Here is an 18,817-nt window from a genome sequence, read left to right on the forward strand (position 1 = left end):
AAAGCAGAGCTGAGGGATCACAGTGACTTTCTGTGTTTACTTCTGTTTATCAGCTCTGATGTTTAACGTCAACAAACAAACAGTGAGATGTCATTGACACGCCGATAAACTGTTGGAACTTCTCGTCTTTTTCACCTTCAAACTGATGCTTTCACTCTGTAGAAGTTCTTAGAGTCAGAGGTTCTAATAATCAGAGGTTCTTATGGTCAAAGGTTCTTGTGGTCAGAGATTCTTAGAATCCGAGGTTCTTATGGTCAGAAGTTCTTATGATCAGAGGTCCTTAGAATCAGAAGTTCTTATGGTCAGAGGTTCTTGGTATAAATATTGTGATCATGGCCCACCTCGTGTTTACCCTGACTGTCCGACTACCTGTTGCCATGACGATCAGACGGGTGAACCAGGTGTGCATGTCATGATGACAGACAGAAACATTTGAGCTGAAATCTGACCATCGTCTGACCTTGTGTTAGGTCACATGATGATCCTGCGAACAGAAGTAGCCTGTTAGCAGAAACTGAATTTGGTGGATCAGAGTTCACATCTGTTTTCATCAGAATTATTGATTATCTGCTGATCGGATTTTACCTAAATGTTCCAAACACTGAACGTCAGTGATGTAAGCGTCCACGTCCTTTTAAATTTGGACCGTTTAAAGGCCTGAACCTCTATTACTGCAAAACTGATGAAAGTTTTATTAGTTTATTTCATATTGAATGTGTTAAATAACTAAACTGTCCAAATCCCTTTGGTCAGTACTGTGTATATGTAGAACACAGTGTGTATGTAGAACGTTACTGCACAGTAAAGTACTGAATGAAGAACTCGCAGTAAAGTGTTAAATGTAGTTTGTTGTTGACGTGTCCATTGACCAATCAGAGCTCAGCTCCCTGCACTGTAACTGAATGAATGAACCAATCAGACGCTGATGCCACTGACCACCTCTGATCAACCTGATTAATATCTTTAAATGTAGAGCGTGTCCTCAGATCCGTTTTTAATTTTGGTAAAACCCCCCCCGACATAAATCACAGGAGGCGGAGCCTGGGTAATGACACGTCTGCTCGCTGTGACATCATAATAGATGGAGGAGGTGTTGAACAGCGGCCGAGTGTCGCCGCTTTAAATCATCCGCTGTTTAAGTGGAGTCTGGAACAGGAGCTGAGTCTGCAGAAACAGCAATAAACCTGTGTTTAAGTACAGATTTATAAAAACACAAGAGAACTGAAAGCAGCAGGTTTAATTCTACAGCAGGTCATCACACAAAACAAGATACAGCAGAATAAAACTGAAGATAGCACAGACTAGTTCAGTGAAGTGTGCACAGATTAGATAGAATAATTAAAAATGAAAACATGTAAAAGATACAATAAAATAAAGAAAAACAATTTAAGTGAAGGCGCAAACAGGTTCAACAGGCAGCTTAGAACAGAACCGTGAGTGAAACAGATCAGTTAAATGCATTGAAACATGAATGAAAACCCGAAAACTCTTCAGAAAACCCAAGAAAAAGCAACAAACAGGTTTACATGCAGAAATAAGAAACCAAATCTTTCTTTGAAACGTATGAGTTTAGCTTTCTCTAAAAAAAAATAAAATAAATTCTGGAACATCACCAGCAAACAACATCTTATCTGAGTTTTTAGCAAATGAACAACAGATTCCACCTTCCTGTTCTCAGAAGAACTGTCTGACTAAAGCCAGAACTACATTTATCAAATTGCATTTTTTTTTCTTTTCTAAACAAACCAAAGAAGAAGCAACGTCTCCACCAGCTCAGAAATCTTTGAAGGACTATCTGGCTGGGTGTTGAAAAGAACGAGAAACAAATGTTCTCAGTCCTCCTGCAAACATACGTGTCTGCTGTCCAGAGTTTTGGTTTCATCGTCTGTTTTACTCAGCTTCTGCGTTCAGCTTCTGCGTTCAGGTTCTGTGTGCATGTTCTGGGTAGAACCAAGCTACAGGCTGGTCAACTTTGTAGAAGAAAAAGTTTCAAACACAGAGAAAGGAGACAGAAAACAAAAGGATTCATGAAATAAAAGCTCATTATTCCGAACCAAACCCCCAATAGCAGTAACATTTTGCTTCACTGGCTTCCAGTCGCTGCCGGCATCAAATCCAAAACCCTGACACTTGCTCACAAGACCACAACGAGAACAGCTCCCTCCTACTTGAACTCTGTCACTCAGGTCTACACTCCCTCTGCTCACTAACTCAACCAACCAAAGCCTCCTGATCCAACCACCACAACAGGGCCGAGGTCGATAGCTCGACTCTTATCTGTGGTTCCGCGGTGGTGGAACAAGTTACCAAACTCTGTTCGATCAGCTCTCAGTCTTTAAGAAAAGACTAAAGACCAGCTCTTCACTGAACACCTTTGCACCTGACAGCCCGAAAACCAACAAACAAAAAATTAATGAATAAAATCCTATTCCATCCAACACGGCCTGCTATTGGCATCAACGTCCTATCACACTTGAACTTGTTCTATGTCACTTGTCTCGACTGTCTTCTCCTGACTAGATCCTTGCTTGTGTTGTATCTGCTCTCAGATGTACATCGCTCTGGATAAAAGCATCTGCTGAATGAAACTGTAGAATTGTAGAATGTGGAACATCACTGCAGGCAAACACCAACCAATCCAGCTGTTTTTCTTTCAGAATCTCAACAGAACCTTTGGAGAACTTTACATGTTTTAATGTGCTGCTGTCTGGTTAATCGGACTCACTTAGAAAAATAAAGGTGCTACCTGGAACCAAAAACGGTTCTTAGCAGTGATGCTGTAGGAGAATTTTTCTTTAAGTAAGAAAAGGAAAACATTTCTTCAAACGGTTCTTTTCAAAAACCTTTTTGATAGTTCTTTGAGGTACTTTTAAAAGTGTTTCTTTAGGCACAATAAATGGAACTCCAAAGAACTTTAGCAAAAATTGTTTTTTTAAGGAACCATTTTTGAGATTTTATATTCAAAAAAAAAAAAAGTAATTTAGGAAAAGTTTTGTGATTTGATTTTGGACCCACCTGGTTCTAATTCGATAAAAGGACTAGATAAGAATTCAAAGTAATATTTTTAAGCAAAAAAGTGAAATATAAGAATTTACGGCATTTCTGGGTTCCTTCTATGAGAACATATTTAACATTATGGGTTCTGGTCTGTTGTTCAGACAGCACAACATGTTCTAAGACACCAGTCTGCAATCTGTGAAACTGTGAAGAACATTTTTCTGTTTTCTGTTGTTTTATCGACCAAATGATTCGTCCAGAATAAAATCATGTTCAGCTCTGATTTTACCTGAAACCAAACAACTCCAATAAACACGAAGAACCTCTAAAGAACCACAGAAAGTAGGTGAAGAGGGAAATAAAGACATTCTTCATTTTGTGATGGAGCTTTGAAGAACCCAAGAGCCTTATGAGGAACCATGTAGGAACCAAATATGTCTGAAGCTGCAGGTTTGAGAAGATGACCTCAGTTGTTCTCTACCTGTGCAGGTGTGGGAGTTATCTTCTGGAGAGCTGCTGCTGTCTATCCTCTTTGATGTGGAGATTATGGCGGTGACCTTTGACCCCTGCGAGTACTTTGTGTTCTGTGGAGGAAGTGATGGAAACATTTTCCAGGTGTCTCTGTGCAGTCAGGTGAGTGTTTATCAGTATTCTGGTTCATCCTCAGACATTCATGGAGCATCTAGAAATGTCATCAACACCTTCTGCCCTCATGCAGCCCCATATCATGATACTGCCACCTCCATGCTTCACTGCCAGGGCGATGCATCCACTGTGGTGGTCCTGGTCAGGTTCAGGTTCCCAACAAAGGCTTCTTATCGTCTTCTATTTTCATCTGGAAGTTTAGTTGTGAGCAGCAGCCAGGTTTAGTTCTGGTCCTCTGTCCATAGAGGTTGATGTTCTGAAGCGTCCTTCACACTGTCTGAGCTTCACACTAACTCTGGTCTCCATTGATAACCCCGGTGCCAAGTCTGAAGCAGCTGCCTTTGTCTGTTCTTCACAGCTACATAGTGAAAGTAGTTGACTGTCCGTGGAGTCATTGTAGGAGGACGACCACTGCAGCCCTGATCAGTGCTGCTATGGCTCCTTCTAGACCTCCTGATTACTGCTCACACTGGGCTTCACTGGGTTTTAGCTGCTCTCTGATCTGCCGGATCCTTTTCCATCTTTGTCAAGTCTCTCAGTCAGATGTTTCTCTTCCTCTGTTCACTTCTTTTCCACGTGGAACCATGATGCAGACATAGATAGACACAGTCCATAGGTCCAGAACTGAGAAGATTCTGCTGTTCTCAGCTCATTGTAGAACCATGTTCATGCAGGTAGACTGATGGGAACCACAGCTGGACTCAGTTTAGATTCACTGATCACAGCTGGATTCACTTTGGTTCTTTAAGTTTCTACTTTGAATTATTAGTATTGTCTCTTTAAAGAGTTTGTTTCTGACTTCATCAGAGAAAACATTCTGCTGATCTCATTAGAATTAATCTGATGACTGTGAGATGTCTTATTCCACCTCTACATCCTACCGTCTGTTGAGTCTGACCCTGTTTAATGAAAGCAGTTTATCTCTAGGTGAGTCTGAATCAGCTGCAGGTGGAACAGTTACAGCAGATCAGTGTTGTTCACACTGATGATGATTTCAGTGTCGCTGCTGGATACAGTGAAGCTGAATCTGTTTAAAGTGTTTGTTGTTGGATTAAAGCAGCTCATTGGTTTCCAGTAGAAGCTACATTAGACAGTGTGTGTTAGCGTTTAGAGCAGCTTTGATTTGTGTCTTTATTTACTCGTCTCCATCTTTTCTTCTTCTTCTCTGACTCAATACGCTGTTGTTTCTTTTCACAGCAGATTTACATTTTAAAGCTTCGCAGAGTTAATCCTTCAAACAAACCCGCCGCTTGTTTTCCATAAGAACCTCGTCCTCCCTCAGCGCTGATTCTGTCTTCGTCTCGGAGGACGTTTGAATCTGTGAACCGAAGCTGCAGCTCCTCATTTAAACTATTATTTAATCAAGCATGCTTTGGTCTCTGAGGAGATGTTCAGTTTTTAAAGGACAGTTCAGTTCATGAAGCTCCTGAATGTGAATAAAGGACAGGTGTTGTACCTGCACACGTACACCTGTGCTGTTTCCAGGTAAATCTGTTTGATGAAGCTCTGTTGAATAAGGAAGTGAACATCAGAACGAAGGGAGCTGAACCTCGCAGCTGTTCTCATGAACAACAGATTGAATCAGGTGAAGTCAAACAAAGGCTGCTCTCGCTCGGCTTATTAACTTAATCCATTTGTTCCAAATGTGATAGAATTTGTCTTTTTGGATCTTCAAAGAGAAGTCAGCGTTTCCATTTTGAATATTTCTGAAATGATGTGGTACCAATGTTCAGCGTAGATGAGGCTGGATTTAACCAAAGAGCCTGCAGCAGATTTATATCCTCAGCTTTAAAGGCAGAACGTGGCCGGATAAAGGCTCTCAGAGTTCAGGGGTATTTCAGTCCTGAATATCGTACTTAATGTTCTGTGAATGCCGTCCAATATGAACCCAGTGTGGGGGAGTCCCACAATATATGACCATGATTTGCATCCACTGAGTCACAGTCTCCAGCATGTCAAAGTCGAGTTCTGCAGGTTTTTTTTTTAGTATGAGGTCTTGAAATATCTCATTATATTTCTGCAGCTGTGTTTGCTTCAGTATATACCAAGCTGAACCGTATATATACTGACATAATATTGAAATTGCAATATGGACCAGAAACATCCAAAAGACAGGAGATGAAATGTGTCACAACGTATGTTATTAATGAATCCGTTTTCAGCAAATCAGATTCTACAGAAACAAACAGCATCAGTTTTACATTCGATTCAGGCTAACTGTGACTCATGTATCTGTCAGAATACTCACAATACTCATACTGTGTACTGTTTAGCCAAAGTACAGGCAATTTTCATTTTATCAGACAAAATTTTGAATTCAGGCTCAGAAAGGACTTAACATCTGTACACTCTAAGAAGTGATTCAATTCCTAATATATAATTAAATGCTTAATTCAAGATAAAAGTTCTAATGTGACAAACAGTATTTTGATGGTTGACATAATGTTGCATCAACTTAATATCGTTTAAATATTATGTGTTAAAATACACAACTGCAGTTCAAAATAAAAAAGGTAATTAACAGTATTGGTATTGAATTAATTAATTTCCTAAAAGCTGCTACATCAACAAAACCGTGAAAAAGTCCAAATCTACTGAAGACATTCTAACTGGAGCAAGTTCATTATTAAATGTTTGCCAACTTTGAAATGTGTTTTGATAATTTTGGTCATTAAGTGTGTAGTTATCAGTGTTTTGATGTTTCTGGGGTTTTTAAGTCGTGGCCTGTTTTCGACATGCTGAACAGTAAATCATTTTTCCTGTGAATAAAGTAGAGCATCGTCGACAAACTTGAGCTTCTGTTCGCTCCGTCAGCTCAGTTTGTCCGTTAATCCACCTGAAGTTCAATTAATCATAAAGCCAACAGAAGATCTCTGTTCGTCTGTAATCTGCAGTCTGTCAGATAAACACTGAATTACTCTCATTAATCCCCTCTGGAGGCCAAATTTACACCAAACTTTATACAAAAACACTCATTTAAATAAACCAACCGCCTTTCAGCGTCTACACTTGAATAAACATTTAGTTTTTGCTTTTTGTTTTGCAGACTTTTCCCCCATATTTTTGGGACACACAGGGATATCAATAAAACTACATAAGACACGGTGAAGTGTCTAACATTAAATATTTTGTAAAAAACTATCTCAGAATACTCATATACAGTCATGGAAAAATGATCAGACCACCTTGTTTTCTCCAACTGCTTGTTCATTTTAATGCCTGATACTACAAAAGGTACATTTGTTTGGACAAATATAATGATAACAACAAAAACAGCTCCTACGAGTTTATTTCAGAGCTGATATCTAGACATGTTCCAGGGGTTTCTTGATAATAACCAAAATCCCTTAAGTGCTTACACCAGTAGCTATGGCATGGTGCTGCCAACAACAGATGTTTTAGGCATTCCATGTTTTCTTTTCTATCTGTTTTAGTCACATGATACACACAGGAGTTAGTACTTGATTGCATAACCATTGTTTCTGCAGCCATGCGTCTTGGCCTGCTCTCCACCAGCTTCTGACATTGTTCTGCTGCCCCAGCAGCCCATTCCTGTTGCACAAATTCAAACTAATGTGCTTTGTTTTTGGGCTTGTGGTTCTCCATTTTGCGTATGATGACTTTCCACAGGTTTTCAGTTGGATGTAGATCTGGTGATTGAGCAGGCCAAGGCATGGTTCCAATGTTCTGGTTCTCCATCCAGGCTTTAACTGACCTCACCGTGTGTCAAGGGGCATTGCCTTGTTGGAAAATCCAGTCATTGGAGGGAGGAAAGAGTTTTCCAACTGATGGAAGAAGGCTGTTTTCCAGAGTAGCCCAGTACATGACCCAGTTCATTCGCCCTTCACACAATTGTATTTTCCCTGTTCCACCCATACTGAAACAAGCCCAGATCATCACTTATCCACCCCCATGTTTTACTGTAGGGGCAAAACAGTCTGGTCTGTAGGCTTCTCCATTCTTCCTCCTAACCAGTAAGTTGGCTGGAGTGGGCATCAACTGAACATTGGGTTCATCACTGAAGAGAACCTCAGCCCAACCATCAACAGTCCAATCCTTGTGATCCCCAACATAGAGTAACCGGGCTTTCCTCTGCCTTTGGTTGATGAAGGGCTTCTTCCATGCCCTGTGTGACTTCAGACCAGCTTCAACAAGTCGGTTTCCGACTGTCCTTGCCCAACAAGTCACACTTCTGCACAGTGCCCACTCATTTTTAAGGGCCCTGGAGGTCTGACGATGATTCCTGACACAGGAACGGATGAGTGTACGGTCATCTCATGGGGTAGAAATACATTTCCTGCCACGACCAGCTAGCAATTTGGTAGCACCATGTTGGGCTTGTTTTTTCTTGGTGTAATCAACAGCTGTCTTGGAGATCTTCAGTTTTTTCGCAACCTGTCTCTCACTCATGCCAATTTCCAGCAGTGTCAAGATGGCTGCCTTTGTGGCTTCACATAATTCTTTTGTTTTTGGCATTATGTGAGAGCTGACCACTTCTGAGTTGTGCTACAGCTTGAATGTAAGCAGGAAACCACTCCAGGCCTTTACATGTGCAGTGCTGCTGCTGACATGAAATGGCCTCTTATATACCCTGGGAATACAATTAAGCTTAAGCATGTCCAATAGGACATGAAGTATTATGGAATCAGCTGCATTTTTAGTCGTGTTTATTGTATTCTTCAGGTTATATACCGCTTGTGGTACCAGGCATTAAAATGAAAAAGAAATTGAAGAAAACAAGGGTGATCTAATCATTTTTTCCACGACTGTATTTCCTTATTTTAAATTACATTTACATAAATTAAATCCATGTGCAGCCGGTTCGCGTCCCAGNATAGTTTGACCACATGTAAACATCCTTGTTAAACCGTCCACAGTCCGTCTAGTTGAATAAATCCAGCTGAATGAAGTTCTTCAGTCTCTGAGCCGAGATGGATGTAAATCATTTATAACTGAGGCGAGAACACGACGGATCTCGTTTCTCTTCGTCCTCTTTCGTAGTAACTCGAATGTTTTGGTTTCTCTGTTTGATCTACTTCAGTAGTAATAAAAACAGATGGAGAGAGAAATGAAGAAGTTTGATGTACAGATGGCTGAGTTCACTGCTGTGGCAGAAGCATGTTGAACTTTGATTCTGAATAAGAGTCGGAGTCTCAGTGGGACCTTCGCTGCAGAGTCAAATCTGTCAAAGTTCTCTTGAATTTTTCCTGTTTTGTTTCGCCAGTTTTTGGCTCCGCTATTGAATAAATTGTGTTTTCCAGTCGAGTAACTCATGTTCCAGACGATTTCAGATTTTCTTTGTTTAAAACTGGAAATTCTTTCGTAACACTAAGCAAATCAAAGCTGTTTTAATTTTCCTGAAGCTGAGGTTTGTTTATACGTAGTGAAATAACTGCTGCTGATGAATCCACAGAATCTTTCAGGTCGGGATGGACTCAGACATTTGTCTTCAGAGCCCAACGCCATCAGTTTGAGAAATGCACTTACCGTTGTGCAAATGTCGAGGATGAAATGTACCAAAGTGAGTCCTGTAGAGACCAGAGGAGGCGTCACTCAGACTACAGTTCATGTTGGCAGCAGAGAGCATTGTGGGAGTTTAGCAGCAACGGGACCATGACAGAGACTCTGAGGAGGTTCATGACCTCCAACCAGAGCTCGTGTTTAAATCGCTGAACGCAGACGTTGAAAGTGATGAGAAGTCATCGGCATGTAAAATAATGTAGAGCCATTTACATGTAAAATGATTTTGGGACACGACAGGCTTTAATCTCTTGAGCAGAGTCACGATGTTGAACCTTCACACAGACTTGTGTTTTGGAGTAAAGGTTTCTGTGATTTCTTGTCTTTTCAATGTAGACAGAAGCTCACCTCTGTTAATTGAATTTAAGACCCCATCAACATTAAAGAAAATTACTTTTACAGATCCGCTTTGTGTTTTGTTCTTGCTGAAGTAAAATGATCACTGTGCTGTTCTCGACAGAAAACCCCAAAACAGAACTGAGACAGGATTGTTTGGATCAGAGAACCTTTGAACAGTGACGTCTGTTTGCTGACCTGCTTCAGCTCTGAGGGATTAACAGTTGTGGAAAATCCCTCTTTTATGTCTCCATCACGTCACTATGACTCCAGCTTCACAGGTTCTTGTTCAGTCTTTATAGGAGGCTGTTGAAATGATTCAGAGTCAGTTTGTGTTTCTGTATATCCAAGAATCTTAAGTCAAAGTGTTCTGTCACTTCTCTGTAAAAAAGAAGAATCGTGAGAGTTTTGTTTTTGTATCAAGCAGCTAAAACAGGAACCCTGACTTCACTGATGATCTGTTTGTGTTTCATTTGCAGAGTCTCAGTCGGGAAAAAGCCTTTCAGTCTGACAACGAAGGGAACCAGGTGTTCAAAGGACACAGGTGAGTCCGCAGATAGAAGTTCGTTCAGGAAAGTTTCCTCCCGACTTTAAATATGATGAGTGTATCAGAGATGAGGCTCCATTGTAAATAGAGTCTGAGCAGCTCAGCTCCTCTTTGGTTTGGAGCGTCTGTCCAGTTTAACTGTGGCTTCATGCTGATTAACACCAGAAGAACCAGAAACCAGAACCTGGACTCACCGCTCGACTCGTCTGGCAGGAGTGGACCAAAGAGCAGAGCACCAACTGAACAGAACCACCGATAAGGGTTTGGGTGCAGGGCTAGGCAGGCAGTCCAGGACAAACAGCAGCTCACATCCTGAACTCTGCAGCACACAAATACAGGAACACAAACATCCACAGTCATGACAAATACATTCATCCATAAAAGTAGTGGACTTTGTCAGCATGTTTGGACATTTGATCTTCTTTGAAACAGTGCTGATCAATAACGGTGATCAGTCACATGGCAAATATTCACATCATGTACATGCTTCAGCTTAGAATCAGGTTCCACTTCTGGTCCAGTGATTGTAAATGACTCCAAAATGGTTCCACTGAAGGAGAACCACCTTCAGGTCCATCCAAATTCAGAAAGAACATCTTTTGGTCCTCAGACTGGTCCCAGTCCTGTGGTGGTTCTGATCCTCAAGAACCTGTTGACTTGTCTGCTTATTGATCAACATGGGGGAAGCTAACCGATCAGGATTCTGGACTCTGGTTCTCCTCAGGAACCTGGTGACGTGTCTCTCGGTGTCGATGGACGGGACGCTCCTGCTGTCCGGGTCACATGACGAGACGGTCCGGCTCTGGGATATCCAAAGCAAACAGAGTGTTCGCTGCCTCACGCACAAAGGTAAGCCCCGCCCCCTGGGACATCATCAGAGTTTACATCACACATCTTGTTTCAGATGGTCTGTCAAAGGTTTTCTAACCAACAGGGTAGTTAAACCCCCTGAACTCAGGTTCCTTCTCTGAGGCTCATGTTTCAACAAAAAGTCCTGCAGCTCTGTGGAACCACAACACAAAGGAGGACAGAGAACTCAGAGATATCTTCTGTCAGCAGGACTCAGAACGATGAAAACCATTAAAGAGCAACATCCATCCATCCATTATCTATACACCGCTTAATCCTCACTAGGGTCGCGGGGGGGCTGGAGTCTATCCCAGTCGACTTAGGGCGAAGGCAGGGGACACCCTGGACAGGTCGCCAGTCTATCACAGGACTACACTTAGAGACAGACAACCAAGCACACTCACATTCACACCTATGGACAATTTAGAATCACCAATTAACCTCAACATGTTTTTGGTCTGTGTGGGAGGAAGCCGGAGAACCCAGAGAGAACCCACGCTGCACGGGGAGAACAAGCAAACTCCACGCAGAAAGATTCCGGTGCCCCCACCGGGACGCGAACCAGCAACCTTCTTGCTGCGAGGCAACAGTGCTACCAATTGCGCCACCCTGCAGCCCTTTACAGAGGAACATTTCTTTGATAATTTATTTTGCAAAAATGTAAAAACTTGAACTCAACACATCCAACATGTTTCCACAGATGTTAAAATATTGGAAGGCTTCAGCGTGGAGGATTTCTCTCCCCTAACCAGTAGATTATCTCCAGACATGGACTGCATCATGCCTGATAGTCCACTAAACACTGATATAAACCCTGCTTTTCTTTGCTGTTGGCAGATGGTCGAGGTGTGGTTTGTTTCTTGTGTCTGGTCTTGATGTGTGGACGTGGTTTGAATCTGTCATCGTCTTGTTTCGACGTCCCTGGAGGTGAAGCTGAGTTTTCCTCCATGTTTGCTGTTGTCTCAGTGTCCTCTGAACACAGACGCCGTGTTTGTCTGTGTTGTATGAACACAGTGTAAATGTTGTGTCTGTGTTACGTCGTTGTGGTGTAATTCACGCTGAATCATGTCGTTCTTAGTGTTCCTGCGTCTCTGGAGGTGAAGGTGAGTTTAACCTCGGCGTCGCTGTTGGTTTATTAATGAGTCTTCTGGTCCTTCCGGCCTTCGTCTCTCCCGAGGAGCTTTTACTCTTCTGTCTCATTCATAATAAGTGATGGTGTGGCGGCTGACAGGAACACGAAGAAGAAACGCCCCGCCGTGATCATGACGGGCACTTTGTAATTAACCAAATCCTCTCTGCTCACTTCAAACGGACTGTCAGGAGGAGATAATCCCTCCTTTGGCTGGACGGACGGACTCTGGTCGTCCCCCGCCTCTGTCACGTTTTCAGACTCTTCCTGCAGCCGCCTGCCCACAATGAGCCAGACTGAGTGTTAAAAGAAAAAGCTTCATCCTCCATGACAGCAGCGCTTCAAACCGATTAGTCTCAGCAGAGCACATCCGGCTGTTGCACATTTATAAAGCAGAGGAGGCTCAGCTCTCACTCTGCATTTCTATCTGTTGTTTTAAATCACCACTTGATCGTCTGCAGATTAAAGCTCAAACAGAACCAACATGTTCGTCTGTTGTTTCAGATCTGAACCTGATTAGCTCGACACCAAAGCTCCTTTAATGTCGTTATACCAGAAAACATCAGCATGATGAAACGGCGTCTTTAAACCACCAGCTGCACATCAGAAACAAGCAGAGGGCATTGTGGGAGTTTAACAGCAACGGCACCATGACAGAGACTCTGAGGAGGTTCATGACCTCCAAACCAGAGGTCGTATGTGTAACACAAACTGGAATCAACAGAGTTCCTGGATCACAGTAACAGCGGGAATAGAGTTGACTGAGGAACAAAACAGGAGTCTGTACCATCACAAATGTCTACTGTGATCAATCTGTGTTATCAATTAATTGATTATTGATTGCAAAGATTGCAGTTAAGTGAAAACATTATTCTGTATTAGCATGACTAGCATCCTACTGCAAACTGTGCTCTCCTTAGGCCACCTGTGTGACAGTGGACATAAACTAAGGATCAACCTGAGGAAGTTCCAGAAAAATGACAGTAGCATGAGTTTAATGAACTAAATAACAGAACAGCTATTAGGTTTAGGTTTGATACATCAGTGAAAACACAAATAAGTCAACTGAAACAAAACCGGAATAGAAAAGTAAGAAGTAAAACTGGCAGTGATTTTGTTGTGATTCAGTGATGATCAGGCAGCTTTGTCCAACATTTAGTCAAAGAAATCCCCTCTGGAGCAACTATTGGAGTCTTCAAAAGGTTTTTAAGGAAAAGCCTTCAAACATTTTTCAAAGTCTAATGTGAATGATGTTTATTCAATGCAGAGGCTGTGAGAACAAACGGACAAAATCTCAAGATTTTTACTGACTAAACAACTTTCTGCAAGTTCTTATATACTCCTGCAAAGTCCTCACAAATTCTCCTCCTTCTCCTGGGAACCACAAACCATTCTATTAGAAAGACCATTCAGGCATTTCTGCCACCACTGTGTGTGAATTTATTCACATCTGGGAGTGTCTGATCTAATCGTGGTAGGTTTGCAACTACCAGCTTTAAAAAAATAAACAAACGTGGCAGTTTTAAGGCTTCGTTCCTTTCTTCTGTCCTCGTCATTCATGCACCCTTCATGAACTTGTCATTATATCTCGTCAACCTTGTCTTTACCTCTCATCAGCCTCGTCTTTATATCATCAACCTGGTCTTTATATCTCGTTGGCCCCATCTTTATCTCTCGTCAGCCTCGTCTTTATATCTTGCCAGCCTCGTCTTTATGTCGTCAGACTCGTCTTTATCTCTCGTCAACCTCGTCTTTATTGCTCATCAGCCTCGTCTTTAACTCTCGTCAGTCTCGTTGTTATCTCTCGTCAGCCTCATCCTTACATCTCGTCAGCTTCGTCTTTATCTCTCGTCAGTCTGGTCTTTATATCGTCAGCCTTGTCTTTATGTCTCGTCAGCCTCGTCCTTACATCTCGTCAGCCTTGTCTTTATCTCGTCAGCCTTGTCTTTATCTCGTCAGCCTCATCTTTATATCTCGTTAGCATCGTCAGCGTCATCCATGCATCTTGTCAGCCTCGTCTTTATATCTTGTCAGCCTCGTTATCTCTCATCAGCCTCGTCCTTGCATCTCGTCAGCCTCGTCTTTATCTCGTCAGCCTCTTGTTTATATCTCGTCAGCCTTGCTGTTATCTCTCGTCAGCCTCGTCCTTACATCTCGTCAGCCTTGTCTTTATTTCGTCAGCCTCGTTATATCTCATCAGCCTCGTTCTTACATCTTGTCAGCTCATGTCTCTCATCTTCAGACAATCTTTTATCCTGATTGCTGTACTGATTACAAGTTTTTTGAGAGTTGTAATTGCACAGGTTTACACAGGATTGTTCAGTTTGCACATGGATCTAATTTAAACATCATTAAAACATCATATTTTCCAGGTTATTATTTGTTTAGTTTAAAAATCCCACAACAATGTACTTCAATAAAATTCAACACAATACTGTAGGTGATGTTAAATAATGTTCCAGCTCATGTTAATATTATTGTTCTGTGTTCTGCAGAGTTCTGCTGTTTGATTCAGTGTCAGTTGGTTGAATTCATCTGCAGTTAATTTTACTTTATTCATTCATTATTAGAATTTCATAGTTGTGCTGCTGCTGAGAGTTCAGATTGACAGTTGCATGAATGTTTCATGACAGAATGTGGGTCAGTGTGTGGTTGTGTGTCTGACAATAAATCTCCAGTAAAACTCCAGTTTCCTTCAAACACAAACTGTTGGTTGTAGTGAAACAGAACTAGCTGCACTTTGATGAACCATTTGTAGTTTATTAATCTCGTTGAGTTTCGTCCTATCTCTTTGCTGTGATGCTGCTCAGCTGTGGATTTAAACTTAATAAAAAGGTTCAGTCAGAGTTCATGAGGAGCGACGTGAGAAGTGCAGATATGAATCCTATCTGCAGAGTTTCTGCTGCTTCAGGCTGTCGAGTCTCAACGTGTCAAACCGGCGAAGTTATTAAGAAACATCCGTCTGACAGCGGAGCGGTGCCGCTGCAGGCGTCAGAGCGAGACCTCTTCACTGCACCAATATCTCTGACACCATCAGGACTCGTTACCCCGAGAGACGCCTCCAGCTCCACCGTCCTTGAACGCATCACGCTGCAAGGAAGATAGTTCTGAGGACATGGAGACACCTGAATGCATCATGTTGTATTTAACTTTCTTCAAGACCTGTCCCTGTGGCGTCTGTGTGGTTGTATAGGTGTGTTGTACAGGTGTGTTGTACAGGTGTGCTCTCCCTCAGTATCTGCAGTGTGCTGGCAGCTCTTCAGCCTCCAGCTCTCCGTCCGTCTAATTTATGGCGTTGGACCACATTCAGACCATTAGTGTGATTCCAGCAGCAGCAGCCAAGCAGCCGATCAATATTAGTAATTGAGTGGGAGATAATTAGCCGGTTTCTATTAGCACAACAAGCAGCAAATATCCTCTGACTTTTCTGTTCAAACCATTACAGGCCATGTTTTTATCTACAGTTTCACTGCTGAAGCTTTTTCTTCCTGTTTATAGGAGTGAAGCTGGACATTAGGAAACATAAACTACAGGAATTATCTCTAAAGTAACCGATTCAAGCTCATCTCAGAAACTTCTTTAATTTGGTTTGATATTCCTTTGATGAGCAATTATACTGATCCATTAACATGGTCATTTATTTTCATTGGCGTGGGTTCTGATTTTGATGGTTCTGATAGACCTAATGATCCCACTGCACATTGTACCGTGTAAGAATGTGTATGTGACAAATAAAGCTTATCTTATCTGATCTTATCTGATAGTCTCTTTGGTTCTGATGGTCCTGTTGGTTCATGATGGACCTGATGGTCCCATTGGTTCTGATGGTCCTGTTGGTTCTGGTGGACGTTATGGTCCTGTTGGTTCTGATGGACCTGATGGTCCCATTGGTTCTGATGGTCCTGTTGGTTCTGGTGGACGTTATGGTCCTGTTGGTTCTGATGGACCTGATGGTCCCATTGGTTCTGATGGTCCTGTTGGTTCTGGTGGACGTTATGGTCCTGTTGGTTCATGATGGACCTGATGGGCCTTTTTTCGTCTGATGTTCTTGTTGGTCCTGATGGTCCTGTTGGCTCTGATGGTCTTGATGGTTCTGATGATACTGATGGTCCTGTTGGTTCTGATGATCTTGTTTGTTCTGATGGTCCAAATGGTTTTGATGGTCCTGATTGTCCTGTTGGTCCTTGTGAGGATTTGCTTCTGGACTCATAAGCAGTGAGTTCTTCTGTCTCTGTACTGAGTTTTCTGTTACATCTCCAGTCACATGAACTGAATATTGGATCAGTATTCATTTTGTAGGACCTTAAAGTGAGACCAGTGTAATTGTTGGACCAGTATCAATGTTGGACCAGTCTAATTCTTGGCTCAACACTTTATGCTTCATCGTCTCTCCGTTGATGTTCAGGTTTGTCCTCAACTGGCAGCTCGTCTCCACCTCTGTAAATTATTCATGGCTTGTCGCCGTGGTGACCTCAGCATCGTGTCATTGACCCGCTCTGATGCTAATGGAGGGGGCGTGTCCTCAGCCTTCAGCCTGGTTGCGTCCTCGTCCTGTTGTCTCTTCACGTTTCCACCTGAGTGGTCAGAGACTGTGAATGAGCAGCAGGACGAACCGACGGACCGAAACTGAGCTGAATCCAGACTGAACCTGACTCAAACTGAACTCTGAAGATTTCAATCAGAGGATGAGCTCTTTACATTTAATGACAGTTTTCCTGCAGCACCGCCTTCAGGACAAACTATGTATTTCCTGCAGGAGGTTCGAGTTTCAGTTTGAACTCAGAGTTTTCAGGATGCAACATGTTAAGCTCAAAGTTTTTCCGTTACTTTCAGTTTAGTAAGAAAATCTGTATTTTCAGGGTTTTTTTTAAGCCCAGAGTCGACTCCCTTCACCTATGAAGTCACCTGTTTTGGCTTAAGGTTTTCACTCCCTGCTCATTGTCTCCCAGGAGTCTCTGCAGGTTCATTTTTCATTTAGCAGCTGCAACTCTGATCAGCCGAGCAAGGCAGCATCCGGCTGAAGGTCTGAGTCCGCTGACGTTTACAGACCAGAGGAGGGTCTGTGGTTACCATGGTTACCACCCAGCGACCAAACTCCAGCTGAAGGTTCTTGTCTGGACTCGGTCCAGCAGGTTGGTCCCAGGTGGAGCCGACATGTTTCCAGATCAGGACTTCAGGGAGGGTTGAGGTGTTGCTGGAGCTCTGGGAGCTGATGGAGGCTACCTCTGATCAGGGTTTAGATTTTTAGAGCTGCAGAAGCTACGAAGATAAACTTAAGAATTAAATTTTCAATGTTTTTACTTCCTGTTTTTATGAACGTTGTGATCATAATATTCTCATGGTCTAGTTTGATCTCCCAAGGGTTTTCTGACACCAGTTTGGTTAAATGGAGGTAAGAACACATTCAAAGAGGTGAGAAGTTTGGTTCTGTAGGTTCTGTCAGCAGGTTCTTCACAGTCAGTCTGTTTTAATTATCAGACGTTTGTCAGTTCACTGGTGAGTGAAAAAACGCTTCAGTCATTACTGCAAACATCTCCATGTCCCGAGTGGTTTGTCATCTCACAGCCTCTCAAATTGATCCTTGAGGTAATCTGAGCAAAATTAATTTTGAAAATCCCCAGACAGGAGTCGGGAGTGACAGAAGGTTGAGGCTCGGCGCTGTCGGAGGGAAACCTCCTCCCCTGGAAGAGTGAAAACACAGGAATGAGCAGGAAGCGTTGAGGATTTGGGTGTTTTATGGAGGATTGAAGGGTGGAGGTTGCTGCTCTCAGAGGCAGTAAATCAGCTCCCACATGTTGTTTCCTCGCTGTGATTTGGAGCTTTTGTTGGCGTGAAATGAGTCTGGCAGAGCGTCGCCTCGTCGCCTCGGCTGCTGATTTACTGATTGAAGGCAGAGCAGAGAGACGCTCTGTCTTTGTGGCCTCCCTCTGATAAGCTGGAAATCAAGAGTTGTTTCTGGTGGAAGAATGAAAATGTTTTTGTGCAGAGATTGAAGTGGAGGCTGAGCAGATTAAAGCTGCTGTTGCTGCCTCACCTCCTGTTGGATTAAACAGGTCGCTGCTTTTATTGGTCGCTGCAGATTTATTCACATCTGGTTTTCTGAACTTCACCAACCTTCATGTTTGTTTATGATGAAGACTCAAAGCTCTGCAGCTGGTGGTGTTCTGGTGGACTCATTTCATAAACCATAGAGTGCTTTCACATATTTAAACAACATTCATTCATCTTCTGGATCAGATTCTGACCGTGCCAACATTGGACCGGATCGATCTATTGGTGTTGACGAAGAGTTAATGAGTCTGCAGGCAGGTTTTTACAAACAGTCTCAGAATAAAGACCAAGATCAGTTTCAATTAGAGTTACAATCATTTTCACTGATTAATCTGTTGTTTATTTTCTGGATCAGTCCATCAGCTGTTTGGTCTCTAAACTGATGTGGATCAGAGTTTCCTCCAGTGCCTCGTTTGTCCAAAGATCTTCAGTTTACTGTCACAGAGGAAAGAAACTATTTGGGGCAGCGTTAGGGTTACCCTCAAACAGAAGTGTGATGAGAAGGTTGATGGTTGCCATGGTTACAAACAGAGAGGATGATGGGATTGCAGCTGTTTTTAGGTCATGGCGGTTACGTTTGTGTTCACACTGCTGCTGGAACGTCCAGTCATCTGTCTGAACCATTTTTACATTAATTACAGAACCTGAGAGATAGAACCCTGGAGGCAGTGGAAACTAAGAGATAGAACCCTGGTGGCAGTGGAACCTGAGAGCTGGAACCCTGGAGGCAGTGGAACCTGAGA

General features: G+C 42.5%; 1 protein-coding gene across 1 annotated transcript in view; it reads left to right on the forward strand.

The window, feature by feature from the left end:
* wdr18 (WD repeat domain 18) overlaps nt 1-18,817 on the forward strand; it is a 35,639-nt gene that overhangs the window by 6,921 nt on the left and 9,901 nt on the right. Inside the window, exons 5-7 of the mRNA XM_008295440.1 lie at nt 3,487-3,630; nt 9,978-10,042; nt 10,770-10,894. Of these exons, the coding sequence (XP_008293662.1) occupies nt 3,487-3,630; nt 9,978-10,042; nt 10,770-10,894 (334 nt within the window). The remainder of the gene's footprint in view (nt 1-3,486; nt 3,631-9,977; nt 10,043-10,769; nt 10,895-18,817) is intronic.

This window comes from Stegastes partitus, unplaced genomic scaffold (assembly GCF_000690725.1).
Source record: "Stegastes partitus isolate 25-593 unplaced genomic scaffold, Stegastes_partitus-1.0.2 Scaffold1047, whole genome shotgun sequence".
NCBI classification, from domain to species: domain Eukaryota; kingdom Metazoa; phylum Chordata; class Actinopteri; family Pomacentridae; genus Stegastes; species Stegastes partitus.